This window comes from Dendropsophus ebraccatus, chromosome 8 (genome assembly GCF_027789765.1).
Source record: "Dendropsophus ebraccatus isolate aDenEbr1 chromosome 8, aDenEbr1.pat, whole genome shotgun sequence".
NCBI lineage: Eukaryota > Metazoa > Chordata > Amphibia > Anura > Hylidae > Dendropsophus > Dendropsophus ebraccatus.
Window position 1 is genome coordinate 61,880,120 of NC_091461.1, and position 26,218 is coordinate 61,906,337.

Here is a 26,218-nt window from a genome sequence, read left to right on the forward strand (position 1 = left end):
CAGCAGTAAATGTTCCTGGAGCATTCCTAATGATGAGGAGGGTGGGGAAGAAGGACGGAGAGGTGGTGCCAGCCTAATGCATATACAAATGTAAGCCTCGGCCGTTGGACACGGCGCTGCCGGATTAAAAGTTGTTTTTATGACAATAACTGCATCCCCTGCCAAACGGACCTCAGGACAGATCTTGGATTAAAAGCAGCTATCTGAAGGTGCAAGCGGTTTGGGGGGGACAGATAGTGGGTACAGAGTCGCTTTAAAGATCAGCTTTTTCTTGAGGCAGCTGGACCCACAGAAATCAACAAGTTGCCTTGTAAGGGGTTGTCTCTGATGAGATCCCTACTAAATGGCAGCCCTTTCATTACATAGATTCTAAACATGTTTTGCTACTCTTTAGAAGTAACATCATGAAATAACAACCCGCTAGAGAATCTACGTAGAATACACAGAAGGCCATCTTGATGCTGTGTAACCTAAGTATGTACTATCTTATCACTATTGGTAGAAATTGGTAATTCTTTGCTTCTCCACTGGGTGATACTGCAGCATTTCTGTAGTGTAGTGATATGTTTACTTCTGAAATTTCTAATCTCCCCATAAAATCAATAAATAAGCTGTTCTAGTGTAGGTTCGGTATATATATTGTCTATGTATCAAAGTAATGTTTGATCTAAAATGTAGTTTTTGTGGACACACAAGGGTTAATTATTAAATCAGATGCATGTAGTGTCCGGTGTGGTGTAGTGAGCACAGACAGTGGTGAAATAACTTACGTCATTTCTAGTTTAGCAATAACATTTCTAATTTACTATGATAAAAATGCAGCTGTCATTTAGTAAGCATGACTACACATAAGTTGGTTCTCAATATGTGAAGTAGCTGGGAACATGGGAAGTTTGATGGATATGACCTTTTTCCTCCTTTGTCTGTTGGTTGGCAGTAATTGACAACATATGAGCGTATTTATGGGCATCCTGTTCTCTTCCTGTGTTAACAGTCATGCCTCTAAACAGTATTCTGCAAACCTTGTGTGCAGGAAACAAAGGTACAAACCTTTCCATTAACAATTTCTTCAGTAGACACTGGTGTTACATGATCATTTTGACAAATTCTATTCTGAAATAATGCTATGGTGTTGTTGTGGTAAATTATAATCTATTAAGAAGCAGACTTTAATTATAATTTTATTATATAGCCCTTAGACTCTTAGGGCTGGGAAGATTGGTATGAAAAGTGACACCACCTTTTAAAGGTAGCTTTCCCTTTTAGGTCAGTGTTTCATTTAGAAAATCATTCCACAGAGGAAGTTTAAAAGGGTATTTTTTTAAATCATAAAATGTTTTTAAATGACAGTATTACCCAAAGACATATAACTTACATACACTATGAGGCTATGTTCACACTACGTAAATTCCATAGTACTCAAGACTGCTATTGCTGATTTGCAACAACGCCCATGATTACTACGGAACTAAGGTAGTGCTGCCGTCTATGGAATCCCGGACGGAGTGTATACACATATACATAGTATACACTCCGGCCGGGATCCCTAGCGGTACTGCAATAAAACTGACATGTCATTTTTCTGCGGCCGCTTTTCACTGAATATCGGCCACAAAAAAACTGTCAGTTCACACAATGAAGCGTGCAGCAAATTGGGATGCGGGCGCGCACGGATGCTCCCGCATCCCTATTTATCAAGAGTGAAGATCAGCCTCCTTCAAGCATGCTGCCCTGTGCTGAACAATGCCACAAGCAGAGGAGCAGGCAGATTTTGCAGCATAAACTAGTAACATATGCTAAATAGAACTATGTATTTCTTAAGAGGCTGTGCTGTGTTATTCTCTCTGCTGACCAGCTGCAAATTAAAAGCTGTCTGCCTAAAGGCTAATAAGCAGAGGGAGTGGGTCCAGGCCCGGACTGGCGATAGGGCAACTCTGGCATTTGCCAGAGGGGCCGACCCCCTCTGGGCCGGTCCCAACCCCCTACATGCACGTCTGGCTACTTGTTCTCCCCAGACGGGCATATAGGGGGTCGTGGGGAGGTTGATGGGTCGGCCGGGTTGCAGCTTCGGGGCCGGGTGAGCTTCCAACGCAGCCTGTATTACACAGGCCGGAAGCTTACCGCTGCAGCCCCGCTGTGCCCGAACTTGTCTCCTGCTTGGCAGTGACTGTGACGTCACATGTGCTGGCCGAGCAGGAGAGAAGTTCTGGGACCGCGGGGCTGCAGTGGTGAGCTTCCGGCCTGTGTAATACAGGCTGTGTCTGAAGCTCACCCGGCGCAGAAGGAGAAGCCTGGTCCCCTGCTGCTTCCCCTGTCCCCTGACTGCTCCCCCGCCCCCCAAATTCTCTCCCTGCTGCATTCCCTGCCCCTCTCCGACTGCTTCCCCTGCCCCCCAGATTCTGTCACCCAAGATGCCCCCCTGCTGCTCCCCCTGCCCTACAGCTTCTCTTCTGCTCCCCCTGCCCTACAGCTTCTCTTCTGCTCCCCCTGCCCCCCAGATTCTCCTCTGCTCCCCGTGCCCCCCAGATTCTCCTCTGCTCCCCTGCACCCCAGATTCTCCTCTGCTTCCCCTGTACCCCAGATTCTCCGCTGCTCCCCCTCCTCCCCAGCTTCTCCTCTGCTCCCCTGCCCCCTAGATTCTTCTCTGCTCCCCCTGCCCCCAGATTCTCCTCTGCTCCCCCTGCCCCCCAGATTCTGTCACCCCAGTGCTCCCTCAGCCTGTCACCCCAGCTGCTTCCACTGCCTCCCTATATTCTCCCCCTTTCACCCCATCTGCTCCACCTGTCACCCCATCTGCTCCCTCTGCCCCATAGCTGCTCTCCCTGCCCCCACAGCTGCTCCTTCTACTCCCCCAGCTTCTTCCCCTGCCCCCCCAGCTTCTTCCCCTACCACCTGAAGCTGCTCCCCCTGCCTCCCCAGATTCTCCCCCACCCCTGCCACCACTAGCTGCTCCCCCTGTCACCCCAGTTTCTCCCTATCCCTGTCACCCCAGCTTCTCCCCCAGTCACTCCCAGCTGCCTCCCTTGGGGCAGCAGAATGGGGTCTATATACAACTTGGAGAGCACACAGGAGGTCTATATCCAAGTGGGGAGCACACAGGGGGGCTATATACTACTGGGGGAGCACACAGGGGTCTATATACTACTGGTGGGGCACACAGGGGGTCTATATACTACTGGGGGAACATACAGGGGGTCTATATACTACTTGTGAGGCACACAGGTGGTCTATATATAACTGGGGGAGCACACAGGGGTCTGTATACTACTGGGGCAGCACTCAAGGGGTCTATTTAATACTGGTGGGGCACACAGGGGGTCTATATACTACTGGGGGAACCACACAGGGGGTTTATATACTACTGGAGGAGCACACAGGGGTCTATATCCAAGTGGGGGAGCAGACAGGAGGTCTGTATCCAAGTGGGGGAGCACACAGGGGGGCTAAATACCCCTGAGGGAGCACACATGGAGTCTATATACTAGTGGGGGAGCACACAGGGGGTCTATATACAACTGGGGCAGCACACAGGAGGTCTATATACTTCTGGGGGAGCACACGGGGGGGCTATATATAACTGGGGGAACACACAGGGGTCTATATACTACTGGGGGAAGCAAACAAGGGGTATATACTATTGGGGGCAGGACACAAGGGGTATATACTACTGGGGGCAACACACAGCGGTCTATTGTTTTGGAACGCGTGTCAAGGGGGGGGGGGCCCAGACATAACTTCGCTTGGGGCCCCAGAAATGCCAAGACCGCCCCTGTAAGTATCCACCTAGTGTTATCCCTATAGGCACCCAGTGTGTGTTTTGGCTTTTACACAGAAAGATTATCTGACAGATTATCTGCCAAAGATTTGAAGCCAAAACCAGGAACAGACTATAAACAGAAATCAGGTCATACATGAAAGCCTGAGATTTCTCCTCTTTTCAAATCCAGTCCTGGCTTTGGCTTCAAATCTTTGGCAGATAATCTGTCAGATAATCTTTCTGTGTAAAAGGGCCCTTACACATGAAGGAGATAGAGATTGATTGTGCTGGACAAGGTCTAAAGGCAACACATACTGTGAATTGAGAAACTAGTAAAGACAAAAACCCTAGAGATTGGATGAAGACTATAATATTCACGTTTTATTTCTAGAACCACTAGTTATTGAAGAGTAGGAGCCCATTCAGTTTTTTGTTATGGGGCTCCAGAATTACCTGTCCTTGGCTGTTCCTTGGTACGTATTTTGCTCATGGCAGAGAATAGCTTCAGGAATTGGCTTCCATTTTCTAGTTCCATAAATCTCCTCTCTCCTTCATGTAAAGGGAGTTGTATTATATTCTAGTATACTATTTACATATATTCGGGAATTGCTAGTAATTTATGCTCTGTACATGGACAAACCCACAAGTGCCATTTAACATCAATAATTAAAGTTTAGCTGGGCTGTGTTGTTCATGTTGTCATCTTGTATAGGCCTATTCTTCTTATGTCAGTGAGTTATCCTATGATGATGCATTCCACTTGAAGGCAGTTTTCATATGTACAAAATATAAAATAGGTACAAAATAGGCAAATTGTTACTTTGGTATTGGCCTCTGTGAATGTAATATGTAACAAACTCTCAGGCTTTCATTGTATGTGCAATAACATTCACAGAATTGTTTGAGAATATAGGCAGCTCTGTAAGGATTTCTTACAATGCATGCAGACTTAATCCACTTTTAGCCAGGCACTACCACCCCACAAGTATTCTCAATATAAAGAAAAAAGCAATCTTTTCTACCGTAAGAAAATTGTTCCTTAGATTCCGGGAAAGCATTCAGCTCATAAGCTAAGATTAATATAAAGTATGTAATATACAAACAGAGTCTTGGCACAGAGGTTTCCTTACAATTTAATGAATGTATTTAACATTACATTTATTATAGCTCTGCTTTTGGCCCATTTTTTTTTCAATTTACAGAAGCTTTATTTACATATTTTGTTCATATTTTTAGTTTTTGTACTTCTGCTGGCATCATTGCCAACTTCTAAATATTGCTGAACTCAGTGCTCATTAATGTTTGGCTGCACAAGCACACTGCCACACCATTGCTTCTGTCCTGCCTTCTCAAGATCAGTGGGGGTCCTAATGATCTCTGCACTGATCAGCTGCTTCTCCTCTATAGGGGATACCTTTGGATCTTTGGATAACCCCTGTACATTTATGTTTGTTTTAAAATTTTAGGCTATGTTCCCCACAGTATTTTGCAATTAAAACAGGAGTGGATTAAAAACACAGAAAAGCTATGTTCACACACTGTTGAGATTGAGTGGATGGCCGTCATTTAATGGCAAACAATTACCGTTATTTTAAAACAACGGCCGTTGTTTTGAAATGATGGCCTCTATTGGCCATTAAATGACGGCCATCCACTAAATTTCAACAGTGTGTGAACATAGCCTTTCTGTGTTTTCAATCCACTTCTGGTTTTGGTTGCCAAATACTTAGCAAAAATACTGTATGGAAGCATAGCCTTAAGCTCTTGGTCAAAATTCACCTTTTCCCCCTCGCTGCATAGTGATCTTTGCACTGGTCACAGTATGCCTAGAAAATTCCCCAATAGAAGTCAGAGGGGGGCATTTATTAAGTCCGGCATTTTTTACGCCGGACTTAAAAATGCCCCCGCAGCTCCGGCGCTACGGAGATTTATGTAGAGGCGGACTGCCTCTACATAAATCCCGTGCGCGCCGGTGCGCACCGCTGAAAACCTACTCCAGCTGAGGACTGGAGTAGGTTTTCGGCGTATATTTGGGCGGAACGGATGGTAAATCGCGCGGACTCTGAGTCTGCGCCCTCCGTTCCGCCCACTACACACCCCCTTTCCGCCCCCCTGACGTACTCGTCGGAAAGTGCCGATTTGCAAATATTTTATTCGCAAATCGGCCATTTGCGTATAAAAAAATATGCAAATCGGCACTTTCCGCCGAAAATCATCCGTTCGCAGGATGATACATGTGGCCCAATAAGTTTACTTTAGACTATTGCTCCAATGGCTTATATAGGTGCTGTAAAGTATATCTCTAAATGCTGTGCAGAAAGAGCAGTCAATATGGTTGTCCCCATAATAAGGAACAAAAAGTAAAATGAAAACAATTTACATTCAGAAATACCAAAACTTCTTTTTTTTCTAATATTTTTCTATCTGGCCTTTTAGTCTTAGAGCTACAGAGTTAGCAGGGAACCCATTACCAGGGTTCCAGGAGCCCCAAGGTTCCTGTAGGAAAACACAGACTTATATGTAAATGTTACAAAATAGTTAAAAAAAGATCTGGCAGGTCGGAGCAGGGCTTTTGTGTATTTTTCTTTCCTCTACAGGAAACACATCATTACAATTGCTATTTACTGCAACCAGTAATCTGGAGCACAGAACTATGCTAGAAGATTAAAAAAATATGTCTGGTATATACTTGAAATTGCTGTCGAAAATACAATTCAAAATACAAAACCCCGGCTTGCTACTGTGGAACACAAGGTGGGACGCTCAGAAGTAAGGCATATGTAAGATGGGCTATTTTTAAAGAGAATAATGGATGTTACATAATGCTGCGGTCAGTAAAAGTAATCTACATCATATGTTAGTTTGCACTGACAGGACATAAAGAAATTGACTATTGGAGACATAGAGAGAGTGGCCATAGATGAAGCTTATCATCCTGTCAGGAACTTCTGAACTTGAGACAATCTCATTATTTGTTAAAGAGAGCAGGGTCAATCTAAGTGATTAAACTTGCCCTTGAATTTTAATGCTTCCCCCTCTAGGAAAGCATCTCATTAATTCCTGAATTACCTACAGTTTTTGGCCTCATTCATTATGCCCAGTGGGCATTCCCAAACATTTGCAATCCCCCCGAGTAGAAAAGTGCTTCCTGATGTGCGTGTCTAACTCTGCTCACCCCCTGCTCTTAGTTATTGCATTCTACCACAGTCAACACCATATAAAATCTGATATGTAGTCTATTAAAGCTACCTGTAGAGCAGAAGAAAGTCCTTCGGATCTGCGAATCCCAATTGCTTCTCTTAATTTCACAAATTTAAAAATTTCCTTTCTTATAAAAAAATAGGTATATGTGCTAATAATATTAATATTAAAATATATTTATATTAGACCTAGATAATCTGTACCTTTTATTACAATTATTTTAATCTTGTACAATTCCAGAGTTGTGTAAAGCTCTAATAGGGCATGCACAGGTTTCTGTGGCCCTTCCGTATCTCCGAATGCTAACACTTTCATTCAGAAGGAAAGAAGGACTGAAATACATTGTTAGGGCCCTTGCACACTACGGAAATTGTGTGGGTAAGCTCTGAGGGATTCCATGCGCCATCTGGCTGTCCATGAACATCTGGCTCCATCCTATGGTCCGGCAGATTCTGTCCTCCGTCCAAAGAATTTGCTGGTCAATTCTTTTCTGGACGGACAGCAGAATCTGCCTGAATAGAATGGAGTCTATGGGACGGACAGATCTTCAAGCAGGATGTTTGGAGCATACGAAATGCGCCGGAGCTTACCCACGCAATTTCCATACTGTGCAAGGGCCCCTAAACTAAAAACGTGGTAGAGCATGAATTCGTCATGGAAACATAGTATGAAGCCACAAGACTATTTTTTTTTTTTTTTTTTAACTGTCAAGGCATATGATGCACCTGTCCCTGCCACAGGAATTAGGTTTCATTGCCAAAGCTGAGATCTGTGAATGGAGCCTTTACACCAGTACTCAGAGGTTGTGTGCCTCCTGATTAGAAAACCTTAGACTGTCTGTTATGGTTCATACTCACGTATAGGATCCACAGTGAAATCCGCTGTAATCCTCTATATTGTCATTTTCCATGGCTTTAGATTCTCGTAGCTGATTTTTCGTTCCGCTGCCAGAATTTAAGCACCTTCCCACTTAACCTAGCAGCTGCCTGGCTAATACGTTTCCCCGCCCGTTCTCCTGCTTGTTTCTCAGGCTCCCTGGTGTCCCACGCAGCCAATCGGTGTGCTGCCCCGACGCAGCCATAATTTCAATGCACGAGCAGTTCTGAATGCACTGCATCAAAATTTGCTCCACTTTTTTTTCCAGCCCCGTATTTTAGGCTAAAAGCAGGACTTGCTGACAAAATACTCCTTTCCAAGGTATTTTTAACATTGTGCCTGTCATGCATTAAGCTTACTGAGACCATTACACAATTTCTCGGTTTCCTTCTCGGTGAAAAAGTTTTGTCACATTTACAAGAGTTCCTACATGGCTGGAATTTTTGCAGCTCATCCATGCTCTTCTATAAATTAGTGTGGATGGACAATTTCTTTCCTTTAAAATATTGGTTTCTAAAAGAACAAAAAAATAGTTTTGTGTATATTCCCAAGCAAAAATGCTAATTGTAAAAAAATGAGAAATGAGCGTAACTGTGATAATGGAGTGGAATCATTGTAACCTAATACTAACCACTTTTACTGTGCAATTCTAATAACTGTGGGTTCACCACTTCAGCATTTCAAACGAGTCCTGTGTTTAGAACAAAGTGTAGCCTATTGTAAAATCAAAAATCTCATCTTAAAATTGCTGCTAAGTAGACCCTACCAGTTGAGTTCTGGGTTCTGTTGGCAGTGAACACTGTATTATTTCACAATAATCCCTGTCAGCATGTCAACAGTATGTGGTATTGGTTTGGACTTCAGCTTCTCAGAAGGGTATCTTTTGTCTCCAGTATCATATGTCATTAAATTAGGAACAACTGTTCTAGTCTACGAGCTGTAATTGCATTTGCTTGTGGGGAGATGACAAACATTTTATTAATTCATGGCCAATATTGCTTGCTTTCCAGGAAGTCTTAGCTAATAAAGGTGCTCTCTGGGGTTGAGAATATACACCTCAGTGCACAGCAATTGGAAGCATAAAAACTTACAGAAATATTACACTGAAATCTAAACCTTGTCCAGACCACATGCCCAACTACTCTTACTCAGTAGCACCAAACCTCCTCCTGAGCCATGTCACCACCTTTGGGCACGCTTCATTGTAGAGTGTTATGCATTGCCCATATGTAGCTATAATCTGACAATAGTATATAAGCTTGTATGTACTGAACAGATTGAAAAAAAAAAAAGAAATTTTTTATACATTATATTGTATGCAATACAAACCATCAGATGTGGACACAGACTGCAGAGGGTCCCTGTGCAAAAAAAATGTGCCTGCTCCCACCCTCCTCTCCCATATAAAAGATTAGAATGTAGTTATTTCATATAACTCAGAGTATTTGTCGTCTTTGGGTCACTGGAGAGGCTTTCTCTGATTGGAGTTGTTTACTTCCTGTTTTAGACAAGTATACAGCAGGTGCGCAACACAAATATGTAGCTTGAGTTCTAGCCCACAAGCTCAAAAAGTACTTTATTAGCAACAAATAGTCAAGCAAGTAGGCACGGGCTGCACGGCACTGCCGACGCCACATGCACCTTGGTCCATGGCCCCCACGTCCTGATGCATGCCACACGCCTCCGCATGCTGCTGCCCTTTCCTAGTTGGGAGTAGCTATTGGCTATCTGCTGCTATGCGCTGTTTTTAAAGAGATTGGAGAAGAAAGCGGAGACTTGTGTATAATCAGGGACCAGTTGTGGAGTGTGACTCGGAGCCGATACGGAGCTTGTGAACATGTCTTTTCCTAAGGCGCCTCTGAAGCGGTTTAATGAGCACTTTGGTATGTATCAGCGTGTATGTGGTTTATCATCTAAGTATGTACATGGTGTGATTTATAATGACGTCCTATCTCCTAGTGCACACTGCTTATGTTTCTGGGTCATTGCTGCCCCTGTTGCTTCTGCTGTATGGGTGGTCTTCTGTGGTACACGTCGCCGTCTGACCCGCCGACACGTCCTACAAGGATGCCAGTATTCCAGGGAAAGGGATGTCTTATTTCTCTCCCGGCCGGGGGGAGAGAAATAAGACATACCCCGAAAAAATAACATGGGGAGATTTATCAAACTGGTGTAAAGTGAAACTGGCTCAGTTGCTCCTAGCAACCAATCAGATTCCACTTTTTATTCCTCACAGACTCTTTGGAAAATGAAAGGAGGAATCTGATTGGTTGCTAGGGGCAACTAAGACAATTCTACACCAGTTTGATAAATCCCCCCATAGGCACTGTCTTATTTTTAGGGAAACGCGTTAATTCAACTTTAATAACTATCACTTTACAAATTTTGTGGATCTGTGAAAAACTGACAATACGGATGAGCACTATAGAGTTTTTTTTGTTTTTTTTTGCAATCAAATTTTGCAGACAAATTGCAGACTCAAATTATAGTCCACGAAAACATACGGATGTGTGAATTAGGCCTTAGGTGAGAGACATGATTTAAACTGCAGCCACTCCTGTGTAGCAAAAAAATATTATAGTGACATATTTAGGTCAGTATGCTGATCCTCTGTTTGGAACTCTTATACTTTTTATGTATGTTAATGTTAATATAATAAAAACACAAAGATATGGAAAACGGCTATAAAAATGTTTTACATGCTTTATTGCACATAGCCTCTAAAGTCCAAGAAACCTCAAGACTGTGGCTTACCACCATGGCTCTCACACACTGTTGTTTTGGGTAGCAATATTATTATAGTCTTTTGCCACAATTTTTTTTTACTAAAAAACATAATATCCCTCTTTCGGGGCCCCAAATTACTTAATTGTCAGGAAGTATAATGCATAGACACTGAAACCTAAATACACAGCAGACTGGAGCTCTCAAACTGCTTCCTCAGCATTGCTGTTCAACAAAATAGTTTGAAGTATTTGGAAGTATTCAAGGAATTTTAGAGAGCTAGAAAAAATTAGAAACAAAATGTAAACTGTATTTCTTGCAGTTTTTGGCTAATCCATTTGCGTCAGAGGGTGCCTCTGAGTGACTGCAATTGTGTCTTGTGCTTTTCTTTCCTGAATTGTGCCATCTCCGGGACCTGTGCTTCTTAGTTGTGACTTTTAAACTCTGTTGAGGAAAAATGTAAAAAGGTGAATGAACTAAAAACTCTGTGCAGTCATGCTGCTTTATTTTTTATTAGTTTTTGATGAGATTAGAAGGACATATGTTTTTCTTACAAATGTAACAAAACCAATTGTAAGATTCCTCATTATGAAACTATTTCTTCCATAGATTATTGCAATAAGTTGTTCTTTTATAGAGATATTCCCAACTCTGACATTGGCATATCCTGTGAACTCCCATAGTAGTCAATGGAGGGAGCTACTCACATGCATGGCCACCTCTCCATTCATTCTCCACCTGTATGCAGCAAAGACCTCTCTTCTTCACACAGGTGCAGGTGCCTAATCTAACAGAAACTTATGGCATGTCCATTGGCCACAGAAACAGAGTGTGCCTCTGTTCCCAACAAAAAAAAAAAGTGCAAGCGCAGTTTACTGATGTGGTACCACACTATTCCTAGAACTGTTTCCCAGCAAACAAGCATGTAAAGACTTGTAAAAATGTGTTTCTTTATGGACTTCATACATGCCGTGTAATGAGGCCTAGGGCTAAAATTACATTGCTGAACATATGGCACACACATACTGTATGCTACTCTCAATATATTAGATAGACCAGTGCTTCTCAAACTTTTTCTACTGGAGCCTCACCCAGCAGACCAGGGAATGCCCGAGCCTCACCAGACTGAATAATAAGGCCGGGGCCTCACCATCTGTTGTAAAAATCCATTTAAAAGCTGAAAATAATACTAGAGCTACCTTTCACCTGTCTCCCACGTTCTATATACTAATAAAGCAAGTACAAAATAAATTAATAGTGTTAAAATGGACATTTTTGCAAACAGCAAAAGGACTGTGCAGATTATTGTTACTTTTGTGAAAACTCTCTCTTCAGCTGGGCCTCACCAGCAACTAGGGGGCGCCTCACTGGTGAGGCCCGCCTCACAGTTTGAGAAGCACTGAGAGACTTTTCTTTCTATTGTGAGGATTACAAGTTCACAGCACCTCTTCTTATGCATAAATGAGCTGGCACCTGTTGCTCTCTAGATAGAAATTGCCTGAACCTGACAAATTTTAGTTGAATTAGCAGTCTAATGTGTAAATGACCCTTAAGATTGCCAATGTTGAGGGAAAAAAAGGGATTAGTATGTTTGACTTTAAAATGCCTCATCCTTCATTTCTACATAAAATAAACTACTGCCAGAAGAGTCTGACAACAGTGTATTCCCTACTAACGGGAAAAACCTACACACTCTGCTAAATGGAGGAAACAGCTTAACTAGTGTCTCAAGTGCATGGCCAGTACCTCTGGAATCTTTTTAAGGGTACAAACCCACTTGCCGGATCCGCAGCGAGTCCCCTTGCTGCGTATCTGCAGCGAGACTCGCTGTGGATCAGGCCCCTATTCTTTCAATGGAAGACAAAATCGCAGCAGGGATGTACATCCCTGCTGCGATTTTGTCTGCAGCCCGCCCCATTAACCCCCCGTCCGCCAGACATTATACATTACCGGGTCCCCGTTCCTGCTTGCTTCAGGGCTCCTGGTGTCTTCACGGCCCGCCCGCCCGCACGATCGCCCGTAGCCCCGCAGCCCCCAGCCGCACCATTGCCCTCCGGCCGCACGGGGGCGGCCGGGGGCTGCGGGCGATCGTGCGGCTGGGGGCTGCAATCGGGCTGCAGGGGGGCGGGCAGGATACAGTATACATTACCTAATCCCGGCTCCTGCTTGCTTCGGCGGCTCCTGGCACGTCCCGCCCAGCCAATCAGTGCGCTGCCCCACCGCAGCGCACTGATTGGCCGGGCGGGCGGTGGAGACACCGGGAGCCCCGAAGCAAGCAGGAACGGGGACCCGGTAATGTATAATGTCTGGCGGCCGGGGGGTTAATGGGGCGGGCTGCAGACAAAATCGCAGTAGGGATGTACATCCCTACTGTGATTTTTGTCTTCCATTGAAAGAATAGGGGCCGGATCCGCAAATACGCAGCAAGGGGATTCGCTGCGGATCCGGCAAGTGGGTTTGTACCCTAAAACAACTCTGTACCCACAATCTGCACCCCCCCCCCCCAACCGCTTGAACCTTTGGGATAGCTGCTTTTAATCCAAGATCTTTCCTGGGGTCCATACAGCAGGTGATGCAGTTATTGTCAAATTGGAGTGGCCTAGAGTGTGTCTGCCTTCGTCCCTCCACTTTTCTGACCACTGCACAGGTGCTGGATAGTTAAGACACCTGTGCAGTGTTCAGACAAGTGATGAATAAAAGAAATCCTGCCTGGGGCTTTCCTAGTGGTAAAGAAGGTGGGGGAGGAAGGACTGAGAGGCAGTGCAAGCCTAGGGCACAGACACTTTAGGCCATGGCAATTTGACACAGGCCTGCAAGTTTAAAAATTGTTTTTTAGGACAATAACTGCATCACCTGCTGGACAGACCCCAGGACAGATCTCGGATTAAAAGCAGCCATCTGAAGGTACCAGTGGTTTGGAGGGGGGGCAGATTGTGGGTACAGAGTCACTTTAAGGCCCATGGGTCCATTTTACTAAGGCATGTAGACCAAGTCTCAGAAGTGTAAAACATTTAGACTTTTTTTATTTTACTCTGCTGTTTGCAGGGGCTTAGTAGGAGGAGGATTGGTCTCCACCTGTCCGGTACATCCAGTTTACACCAGAAATTGGGGTAAATAGTAGAGGAAATGAAAACCGGCTCATAAACAAAATAGATTTTCATAAAGATAGAATGTAAAATAATAAATGTGATGCATTTTATTCCCAGCTAATTCCGATTAGGACCAGTGTATATAATGCCAGTCTAAGTAAATCTTTCCATCCCTCTAATTTTTCATTCTTGTTAGATTGCATATCTGTGACTGTGCACCTACCACAGCTACCATGTAGAATCCATGCTGTAATGCAAAATACACACAGCAAAGAAGCTTTAGCATTGTACAGTCAGAGAATGCTTTAAGTTCTCCTTTTAGCAGATTTTTAGCAGGTTAGATGTATGGTAATAAACTGCCCTTACTGCTATCCAAGTAAATCCTGAATGGTCTAATAGGACATCACAGAAAAATACTAGAGAAAGATCACATGGGGGAGGATCTAAATATCTCTCTTAAATTTTGCCCTTGTTTGCAAATTCCTGAGTTTCTGCGTATGCAGGGGCTTATGCAAGCTCTAGGAAAACATGCAAACCTATTCTCTAAGCTCTGAATGTTTGTATCCACTTACACATCTTTGGCTGAGTGTGTTGTATAAAGCCTTGGTTATATTATACACAGATGTGAAGCGGTACCAGCTGGTGCATTTTCATGCCTATGTGACTCTTGCTGGCCCTCATTTAGGTTCACTTCATCTCTATATTTTTTCCTTATACGTTATACCCTCAGGTTGTCAAGGAAAGTGTGCAGGCGTGGTTTTACCTGCCGGTTGACTTACCTTTCAAGATTCGAATATTAGTCTTTTTTTATTTCACCAATGGGAAATTGGTTAGTATTACATTAGATTATGTCTGTCTATTAAAAAAGTGTGAGATTATCTCAGTGGGGATTTAATGGCTCAATGTGGTCACTGACTCGGTATGAGTCAACAGCCCAAAGGAGCTGACTAAGCAAGAAGTGAAATATGAACTTTATTCTGGATGTGGAATAACATTCATTTATATAGTTGTGTATGAGTTGTGTCAAACCAAGGAACATATCTACATAGAATTTATTCATTCTGTTTGTTTGCATGAGCTTTCTATAGGTACTCCAGTATTCTCCTACACTCCAAAAGCTTTGTGATTAATACGTTTTCTATAAAATTGGCCTTAAGAACCTTTCACATGGCATGATCATTGCCTGAACAAACAGTAAGAGTCCAGGACTAATGGAGGCCAAGAGAGTGCTATGCACACACACAGCTATAGCAAATTTGTTTATTATTCTTTTTTTTTTTTTTTTTTGCTTACATTTTTTTATTTGGTAAATAGAAAAAGGGGGATGAGTTGAAATTTTATTATGGGATGGATTTATTGTTGTTTGAAATAAAAAAAAAAAATTCAGACACTTTTATTGTTCCCTGGGGGATGTCTATATGCAATACCATGATTGCTCATAGGGAGCAGTGCAGTACCTATGAACTGCATTGGTCCATTAAATCTGCACTTGATTGCTTCCGGCTACTAAGGGCAGACTGAAGCTATCACAGATTCAAGGACCACCCAGGAAAACAGGAGAGGGCCTGGCTGGTAAGTATAATTGATTGGCTCGCTGGAATACAATCACGGCCAATGGACCACAAGGAAAGGCATTTAAAAGCCGTTTAAATGCCACTGTTAGTTTTGGAGGATCGCTCCAGGCTGGCTTCTAGTGGCAGCCCCCAGTTACTGATAGCATATAGGGGCCACCCGTTATGGAGAGAGCCCCCCCCTCTTTAATCCCTTACCGCCTCCAAGACACATTTGTATGTCGTTGTTCCCAATCGGGTTCAATTACCTGGGGATCTTTAAAATGTAGGCCGGCAGTTTATATGACAGTGGTGCAATAGTAAGCACTTTAAAACTGCAGTAAGCAGAGGTTTTGGGCAGGAAAAATGTTTACAATGCACCAAATAAATTATGGTGTTCGCCACTTCAAAAAAAAATCAAGCTTTTGCAAATGGCAAACTACACAAGCGATCTTTACCAGACTTCTCATTTATTGCTCCCATTATGTTTCCTAGGTAGCTGCGGTAGTGGTAGGAGTTGTCTGTGTGTGGATGTTGATGTGTCTGCTGATTTGGATTCAGACAGGGTTCTTCATGAAAACATAGTACCTGGCAGAGATCAGAATCTGGAGCAAAAAGAAGTCAAAGCAAATAATTTATTTGCTATGTTAGTATAATAAAATGTCACTCATTTACGTAGCATGGGTAGCATAAAAAAGTTAATAGTAAAGTATTTTTGCTCTTGCTGCAATTCCATTTAAGCTAATGAACACATTTTAGCACCGATTAAGCTTAATCCATCTTTTGTCCTCTTTAAATTCAGTGTTTTTAATGGCAATTTCATTGCCTTCAGACCCTTTGGTTTTAAGTCTATGCGATGATGTCATTTAGTTTCCATAGTAACAGAAAACATTGGCAATAGTAGGTTCAACAAAGCGTGACAGTTAAGATCAGGTGGGACTACAACACCTGCCAAGTATTTGTAGGCCATCCGTAGAGGTATGAGCAGTCCTATAATGTCAGCATTGGCAGTGGACCAACAAAGTTGCAAAGCCTTGGCCAGATTATAAACTAAAAGGATTAAACAATAGAGATGATTTATTGTTTAATTTACAATTTTATTTTTACACATTAATAACCTTAGAATTAGAAAACATTTGGTTATTCATCCCAAGAAGTCCAACTCCATCCCTAGAATGGAGTGCCAGTACAGGGTCCTGAGATCTAAACTTCACACTATAACCACTAGTAATATGATGTTCTGCAGTGGAAACTTCCAGCCTTTATGTTGCTTAGCAGCATTGTACCAGTTTGTAGAAAAAATATATATTTTTTGTTTCACACAAGAATAAACGTAGTAACCCTTTCACTATCAGAAATAACTCCTGCGGGCATCACCTTTCACAGTTGCTGGGTTACCAAATATTCAAAATATAGCATAACATATATACACTATTCGTGCAACATATAGCTCAGAACAAGTAACCTACTCCATCTCTAGAAATCAAAGGCATACATTTTTATGGGTATGTGTTAAATCCACTGTATACATAAGCTAAGTTTCCACAAGCAAAGCCCCTTCCCAGTCTTCCCCTGTACAGTGGCCTACTTTGTGAATGGGTCTGGCTGCAGTTCCTTGCACAGCTGGTTGGCCGCGAGTGTCACTCAGTACAGCTGCTGCTTCTTTCTTATGATCAGTGGTGATTATAAAGTGATGGTATATTCTATATATTTTGCAATATTGCAAATACATTTCCATGGAGAGCTCCATTTGCTTTTACAGTAGTGGTAGTCGTCCCGCTAGCCGGAGCAGGTATGGTGGCTTCTTGTGCTTCAGAGTTCTGAGATGTAAATGATGAATCATAACCCTTGGGGGCCGTGATTTGGTTTCTATAGAAACTATAAACAATGGCAATAGTAGATTCAATAATGTATGATAGTTCTGTACAGCTGTTTTTACTGTCATGATAATAATAGATACATTTAATTAAAGGGGTATGCTAAGCTGAACTTGTTATCCCCTATCCATAGGATAGGAAATAACAAACTGATCACTGGGTGTCTGACACGGGGACACAGTCACCCTGGAGCGCATAGTGCGCCTGCGTGGCTGCCAAGGCCAGTGCTCCATTCATTTTCTATGGAGTCACTGAATACTTCCGAGTTCAGTTCAGACCCCCAGAGAACATCTTGTTGTTCCCTTTCCTATAGATAAGGGTTAACAAGCCAAGATGAAAAAACTATATTTAAATAGCTTGAAAAGTAAATGGATGAAAAAAACAGCATATGGCACAAAGATAGTCACATGACATATCTATTGCGGTCATCATGCTTCCCCTCACAGCTTCTTGCAATGCTATACTGCTAGATTCCTGATATAAAGGGTATTGCAGTCAGAATCCTTTTAGATCCCCTTTTCCTGCAGACCTAGAAGAATAGCACACATGTACCACTACTCTGTGTGCATAAATCCTATTATTTTAAGGATTCAGGAACAATGAGGTCAGAATGACTGGGGGACACTGTAAATTCTGAAGGTTATGGTATTTCCACTGCTGTGATATCCTTGGCATGTTGTTTTTTCTTCTCTGCCTGGCAGAAATATTTATTTGTGCTCTTTGGGCACAAGCAGAGAAAAAACATTGCAATGGTAAATTTTTCCATGTTTTAAGTCCACTTTAATGAGTTTGTTTTGCGTGTCAGAAATGAACGTCCCCCTATGAGAATGTATCGCTGTCAAGGGGGCTTATGGTTCGCAGAGCTTCAGGGTAAAGTATTTCCATAACTTGCCCTATTTTGATATGTACATGGCGAGATTTTGACCGCATGGCTCTTTTAATCTTTTAAAAATAAGACAACGTAAATTGTACAACATATGTGAGTACATAAGCAAAAGGACAATGAATACTGTAACGAGATCTTAACATTTTTATTTTTGTCACAAGTTGTAATTGAGTACAATCCAAAAAACAACTCAGCAAATATAAAAGTGTAGCTTGAAGATTCAGAACCCAATACATAATATGCACTATAATCTACGTTATACAACAGGAATCAGGTGTAATAGTGACCTTCACAGAATCATACTGTAGATATAGAATAGCATGTTGATCCCCATAATGCAGTAGTGTAGTACAACAGGCTAGAATAGAGAAGCAGGGCTGCTGTCAGAGGACTGTACGGTCACATGACAGCAATGGAGAAGGCGTGTGTGTTCAGCATGGACCAATCAGGACTGACAGACTGCAGGGAGCATGAAGGAATGAGCACATACATGTAGCACTCTCTGTCTGGCGAGAGAGGGGTTACAGCTATGGGGAGATTACCTCCACAGTCCTGTCCCCTGATGTAAGCCCCAGCCTAAAGTGGATCTGCTATGATTTGGAAGGTGATGGAGACTTCCTGGGTCAGTACAGTACTGTAGACCCCGCTATACAGACCATGCCCCTCCCCAACTCGCCCTTCCACCCAGTACAGGGAGCTCTTAAACCAAAATAATGCTCTTAAACCAAGTCACAATTTTGAAAAACTGTGAGCTCTTAAACCAAAACGCTCTTAAACCAAGTTACTCTTAAACCAAGGTACCGCTGTATGCATGTGTGTGTGTGTGTGTGTATATATATATATATATATATATATATATATATATATATTATATCAATCACACAATACCTACAGTATGGTTTTTTTGGTGTTCATGTGCTCCAGTAAGACAAGTAGAATGGACAATTTTTGGCAGCAATGTCCTGAAGGAATCTATGTCCCTTTGGTAGAGAAAAACATTTTGATTGATGAGCAGATTTGTCAAGTACAAAGTTTAGAAAGACATCAAACAGAAGACTGTGGCACTACTCACTAGGGTTCAATCAATGCTCTACAAGTCCAGCAGGTTAGCAGCAGATCAAATTAGCTGTTCAACTCTGGCATGGCTAAATCAGCTTGTGTGGTGCTCAGTATATAAATTTCATAGAATCTTACACTGCAGAGTAAAGATTCAGCACTCACCAAGTCCAGTATAAACAACTTTATTACATTACTCAAAGGCATCCCGCAAGTCTTCATCTCACAATCTTAGTAATGGAATAAAGTTGTTTATACAGGACTTGGTGTGTGACACATCCTTACAGTGTATGACAAAGTTCAAAAATTTGTTCTCAAGTCACTCGGTTCCGAGTGGGGTTTTATCCTGCATAGCAGTTCAACCAAGACTGTTTGTGACCCCAAGTTAGAACTTATTTACTATTTCAATGCATCTTCAATATCCTGTAGCATCCATGATAGTCATTGTGCAAAGGTGTATGTGTAGTGCAGTATAGAAAAGCAACTCTGAAACAATCATTCTGAATCTACAAAAGATTCTTTGGTTTGAAGGGGTTGTCCAGGATAAGAAAGACATGAATGTTTTTCATTCCCACTTAACTGGTGTAAAAGCTAAAAAAATATGAACATGCAGGGGAACACTAGTTATTTTGCCTCGATAACTTACGCACATGGAAACAAACATCCATTTAAAAAATCCGTTATTGGGCTGGGTTCACACTACATTTTTGCAATCTTTTTTTCATCTATTTTATGCAAAAAAAAAAAGGGTGAACCAATTGTATGTGTGCATCAGTTTTAATCCTCTTTTCCACTGACCTCCATTATAAAAAAAATGCATAATTTTTTTTTGGGTACCATAAAAAAAGCAGATCCCTCTTTAAACCTTTTTTTATTATGCAAGTCGATGAAAAAATCGATCAAAATGGATGCACACAAGTGCATCTATTTCTGTTCACCCTTTTTTTGCATAAGCCAGATGGAAAAAAGGATTGCAGAAATGCCGTACGCAGCCTTAGCAAAAAAAAATAAAAAATAGCACAAACACACTGATACATGTCCCCCAATACCTTCATTCTTCAGTCATTGGAGAATAGTCCAGATATTGTGTTTTTTTTTTTTTTTTTTTGACATGGTAGCACATTGGTTACCACTGGAATAGTGGATCCTAGATCCACAAAACACAGCAATCACTGAGCTCAGGGAGACCAGCGACAAAAAAATCTAATGGAGTACTTACTGAAGAGTCTCCACTGATGCAGTGCCCCCTATTAATTTAAATATGCAAAAGAAGGGTCCGTGGAGTCTCAGTTACAAGTCTCAAAACACGGGAATAGCCAGATATCCCTCCAGGGGAGGGAAGCCTTTTGCCAAGGGGGTGCCTCACAGTGGGGATAAATCTGGTATTTCCCCATTTATGTTCCAATACTCGCAACCGAGTGGGACTTAAGGGGCTACGTATGAGGGTGGTTTGGTGATCTCCCCACTGGGAGGCACCCCCTTGGCCATAGGCTTCCCTCCCCTGGAGGGATATCTGGCTATTCCCGTGTTTTGAGACTCGTAACTGAGACTCCACGGACCCTTCTTTTGCATATTTAAATTTATAGGGGGCAATGCATCAGTGGAGACTCTTCAGTGAGTACTTATTAGATTTTTTTGTCTCTGGTCTCCCTGAGCTCAGCGATTGCTGTGTTTTGTTGGTCTATTTTTCCTTGACCCTGTTAGCCAGAATCCTACTCCACACTGATGAGGGGCAACTACCCCGAAACGATCGTCTGTGGATGCCTGCCTTGGTAAACCCTTGTCATGTCGCGATAGTCGCCACAGAGTTAGACTTTGACGTAAAAGGGGCCACCCTGGTATTTCCCTATTTATGTTCCAATACTCGCAACCAAGTGGGACTTAAGGGGCTACGTATCAGGGTGGTTTGGTGATCTCCCCACTGGGAGGCACCCCCTTGGCAATAGGCTTCCCTCCCCTCTAGGGATATCTGGCTATTCCCGTGTTTTGAGACTCGTAACTGAGACTCCACGGATCCTAGATCTAGTTACAGGGGATATGAAATAAAGCAAGTTTGCAAATTACATAATTTTTTGTAGTTATGTTTTAAAACAAAGCTATACTTATCTGAAATCCAGGCCCAGTCTCCTGAAGGCAGTGTTGTGGTCTTGTACTAGTTGAAAAAAAGAGACTAAAAGCATGAAGTCCCAGTCATCTTCATACTCACAGAGAAGGCCATCATGTGATTGATGGACACATTGAGCCATGACACTCTGTACCAGCTGGGATTTCCTGTGTTTTACTCTTTTATGGTGCGTTCACACCTACAGGATCTGCAGCTGATTTTCTGCAGCAGATTTCATTTAAATAACTGAACACAGCATCAAATCTGCTGCAGATCCTGTAGGTGTGAACACACCCTTAATTATTTTTTTCCGCCCAACCATCAGAAGACCAAAAAGCTGCTGTCAGGAGACTGGACCTGGATTTCAGATAAGTATAGCTTTGTTAATTTTAAAATACAAAAAACTGTTTCTAGATTAAAGTGAAGACACAACTATAAAGATTAAAGGGTATTTTTCAATAAACTAGCATTGCATTGACCTCTGTGGATGTTGCATATTTTACATACACTTCTATTTTTTATTTAGAGGGCTTACTTTGTTCTCAGGCTTAGTCACATGACCACTCTGCCTGTGTTTTCTTTACTTCCTGTGATATCTTGTTCCCTTTCTGTTTCCTGTTTCTGCCAGTGAGGGAACAGTGAGTCATTAGGTGGGCGTGGTTATGCCTCCACATTTCTTTAGCCACACCTCTAACATCTAACTGACATCTGAGGCCATAAGAAACTGCAGCAGTAAGGACAGCATGACAGACTACAATCTCTGTACAGCACTGCAGCATAGGTTGGAGCTATAAACAGTAAATAAAGGAACTATGGGGTGATTTAGCAAAACTTGTGCAGAGGAACAGGGAAGCAGTTGCCCATAGCAACCAGTCAGATTCTAGGTTTAATTTTTCAAGGCCTTTTTAAAAATGAAAGAAGCAATCTGATTGGTCGCTATGGGTAACTGCTCCCCTGCACAGGCTGTGATAAATCTTCCCCTATATTCTTACTATTGTACTGTAAAGATGTACAGTGTTAGGGCAGAGCTGCTGCTGTGTGTAATATGGAAAGGAGAGAGGCTGCTTGACCTCATGTCAGTCACCATTCTATCTATTTCTTGGTGTGGTAACAGAATCCTGCCTCATTGACACCCCACCCACCTGTAGAATGGCTACTGTAGTGTATATGTAATCCAGGACTACAACTCCTATCATGTACATGTGTGCTGGGGTTTGTAGTCCTACAACAGATAAGAGTGAAAAAACTAGTTTATTTGATAATATAAGTAATTGGCAGAAACTGAGCCACCATGCTGCTCAAAAGACACTTGTAGTAATACAGACATTTCCCTGCCTATGTGTAGAGAGGGTGGAGCTAGATTCAGAGAGGGGTGGGCGGAGCTACAGGCTTGCAGAGCTGGGATGTCACTGCTGACCCCTGTGACCTGGAAGTTCTTTATGTAAACAAACACAAATCCAAAAAGCAGCAACAGATGAGGCGGCCCAGGGACACAGAGGTGAAAAAAGGTGAGAGAAAACCACTAAGAGAAAGGGACAGATTACATATTATTCACATTTCCAATAAGAAAAAAATGTTGGACAACCTCTTTAACCCTTTGAGGATCGGGCCCTAAATGACCCAGTGGACCGCGCAAATTTTGTTCTTTGCGCTTTCGTTTTTCTCTTTCCCTCCTCCCCTTCTAAGAGCTCTAGCACTTTCAGTTTTCTATCTACAGGCTGTGTAAGGGCTTGTTTTTTTTACAGTAATAGTTGTACTTTGTAATGGCGTCTTTCATTCTACCATAACATGTATGATGGGATCCCAAATATATTATTTATGAAGATATAAATTGGTAAAATAGTAAAAAACAATGCAACATGGTAACGTTTGGGGGGTTCCTGTGTCTACATAATGCACTATATGGTAAAAGCGACATGATACCATTTCTCTATAGGTCAGTCCGAACACAACCATATGCAGGTTTACACAGATTCTCTAATTTTTTTTTATGAAATCCTTTTTTTTGGCAATTAATTAATAATAAAATGGGCCTATTTTGACGTTTATACTTTTTCACCTATGGGGCTGTATGGGGTGTCATTTTTTCCGCCATGATCTCTAGTTTTTATTAATACCATATTTGTGAAGATCGGACGTTTTGATCACTTTTTATAGATTTTTAAAAAAATATATAATGTAACATAAAATCGGTAATCTGCGCACATTTTTCCCTCTTTTCGTGTACGCTGTTCACCATTCGCAATGACCCTTGTTATATTCTAATAGATCGGACAATTACGCACGCTACGGTATATGTTTATTTTTATATGTTTTATTTATATAATGGGAAAGGGGGTGATTTAACCTTTTATTGGGTGAGGTGCTTTGGGGTAGTGTATTAGTTATTTTAACTTTTTTTTTTTTAGACTTTTTAGGTCCCTTTGGGGGCTCTGTGCAGGGTCAGTGACCAGAGCGACGATCGGACCGCACGGAGGCAGGTGAGAGACCTCCGGTGGTCCGTTTTAACGATCGGGACCCCTGCAGTCACACTGCTGGGGGTCCCGATCGGTAAGTCACTTACACTTAAACGCCGCAGCCGCGACACGATCACGGAGTTTGAGATGTTAATGGCACGCTGCAGCGCGATCGCTGCAGCGTGTCATTAACGGTGAGGTGTCGGCTGCTGATTGGTTGCTCTGGAGCGGAGCGCGCTTCATAGCTCAGGACATACCAGTACGCCCTTGGTCGTCTGGGCGCAGACTTCCAGGACGTACCGGTACGTCCTAAGTCGTCTAGGGGTTAAGTAAGACAGTAGCTTGCTAGTGCCACTGTAATGTTTGTTATCCCTCATAGTACTAAGCTTTGTCAGCAGACCGCTGTACAAAATATATTGTACTGTGTGCAGTAAGGATAAAAGTAAAGATTGAAACTAATTACCTCCAAGACTCTATGGCAGTCTGTTAATAAAATATCTGAAACAAAATAAACCCTGTGCAGTACAGTTGTGAGGTTTAATGAGTCCCCGGTTACTGGAATGGCAGCTGTCCAACAAATCTGAATGCATTTCACAGCCTACTATAATATATTTCATTAGAAAATGGGTCTCTAACATCCTCATCAGAGTCTTACATATAGGCGTTAATTTGTTTAACATATGTAGCAATTTGTGTCTTAACCAAATTCCCTTTTTTACCCTATTTTGTATATAATGTGACACCAAAGCTACATCAATATTAATCTGTATCACTGCATTATAAAAGCGTTATCTAGGATTAGAAAACCATAGCTTATTAAAAAAAAAAAAAAAAGTGCCACACCTGTCTACAGTTTGTGTGTGGTAATGCAGCTCCATTGCAGTGTAGAATTATAATACCACTCACAATGTGGAGATAGGTATCGTGCTAATTTTTGGAGTAAGCACATATGGTTTGCTAAACATGGATAACCCCTTTGAGTATACCTCATGACTGCATGATTATATAGTTGTATTATTTTGCTTAGACAGCTTGATCCATCCTCAAATTGACAGTCATAGCCAGACAGGTCACTATCATTGTATATTTATACCTTGGATACTTGGATGTGCTCTTGTTGGTGTGGAGCTATGTACTCTGACCAATCGGATAATCTCGTAGCATGACTAAGATAGAGACTGCAGCTTCATACCCCCTCCTCCCTGTGTCTAAATCCAGGATTATTTTTTTCTGGTAAAATGATGAAACCTTATGGCACCTGACAATTAAATATAGGGTAGCTGGAGCCTTACTACTTGGCTGCGGTCATCAGTCCCATAGACAATAAATGGAGCAGAAGCATACATTCTTATGGCCACTCTCTTTATACTTCTCACCATGGTTGCTCTGTAAAGAGGAAAAGGACCCTGATCTATTGGTCATTAGTAGTTCTAGCGGTGGGGCCCCCAGGGATCATACATTTATCACCTTTTTCTGTGGGTGATAAATGAACTTAATTGGAAAACCCTTTAAGTCCTCACATTCCTCAAGGTAATAATTTTCCATATATTGTATAACTGTCTGAGCTTAAGAGACGTCCTTTGTGTAATCAGGAGACTTTTTGTAAGGAGGGGAGGGTAACATTATTTGGGTCTCAAGGTCTGCTCTGTTCTCTGATATATATCATATAATACCTGGATGATTACAATCACCCTATTATATAACTCTGTATATCATAATCATTAATCCAAATTTAGAGTTTATTGTTATAAATACAGTTCGGTCAACTGAATATATAGCTCTATTTACAGCAAGATATTATAGCTGCAGTTATAACATGCCAACCTTACCAACAGCAACAAATCCTACTGAGAGATTAACATTCAAGCTCAGACATATACATTTGTAGGGATTTACCAATTCACCACATTCACTTTTATATATTATGGTTTGCTTTTAGAGTCAACAATCTAATATATAATGTATGGCAATTCTTAAAGTATCCACCATGATATAGTAAGCCAGTGTAGATTCATCAATGTTATAACAACATCAATGTTGCAAGCAGAGATTTTTCTGCATTTATTATGCAAAAAATGCTTCATAATATTTCCCATCAAAAATGTTAAAATAACCCAGATAATAAATAGAAGAAGAATAAAACAATTTAGAAATTGTGCATCTAGAATTTCAGGTGGCCTCGGTGAGGGTGTGTCAGGAGTTGTCCCAGCACAGGTTATATACTGCTAATCTAGAACAATGTGCAATGTCTTACATAGCTGCCACGTGGCCAGGTTTTGGTGGGGCCGTCCCATGAACCAAACTGAAAAATAGACAAAGGTTATGAAAACTCCACCAGAAATGTTTGTATTGGGGCAGAATTAAAATGTCCCGGTGTAAGTTATTTCAATGTCAAGTATTTGATCTTTTACCTGCAGAACTTTTTTTATTATTATTTAGCATGATTTTTTTCTCTTTGTTTTGATAGATTAAAACAGCCAAAAATGTAAAGGAAATGCAGTTACTTCAGCTACGGAGTCTGCAGTACTTGGAGAGATACATTTACCTGATCCTCTTTAATGCTTACCTTCACTTAGAGAAGAAGGAGACATGGCAGAGACCCTTCAGCAAGTGGATGCATGAGGTGTGTATAAAATCAAACC

At 41.9% G+C, this 26,218-nt stretch overlaps 1 protein-coding gene across 5 annotated transcripts in view; it reads left to right on the forward strand.

The window, feature by feature from the left end:
• The window catches only part of PALD1 (phosphatase domain containing paladin 1), a 189,198-nt gene that overhangs the window by 146,210 nt on the left and 16,770 nt on the right, over positions 1-26,218 (forward strand). For all 5 annotated transcript variants that reach the window (XM_069980555.1, XM_069980556.1, XM_069980554.1 and 2 more), the window contains one exon: positions 26,044-26,199. In XM_069980555.1, coding sequence (XP_069836656.1) covers positions 26,044-26,199 — 156 coding nt within the window. The remainder of the gene's footprint in view (positions 1-26,043; positions 26,200-26,218) is intronic.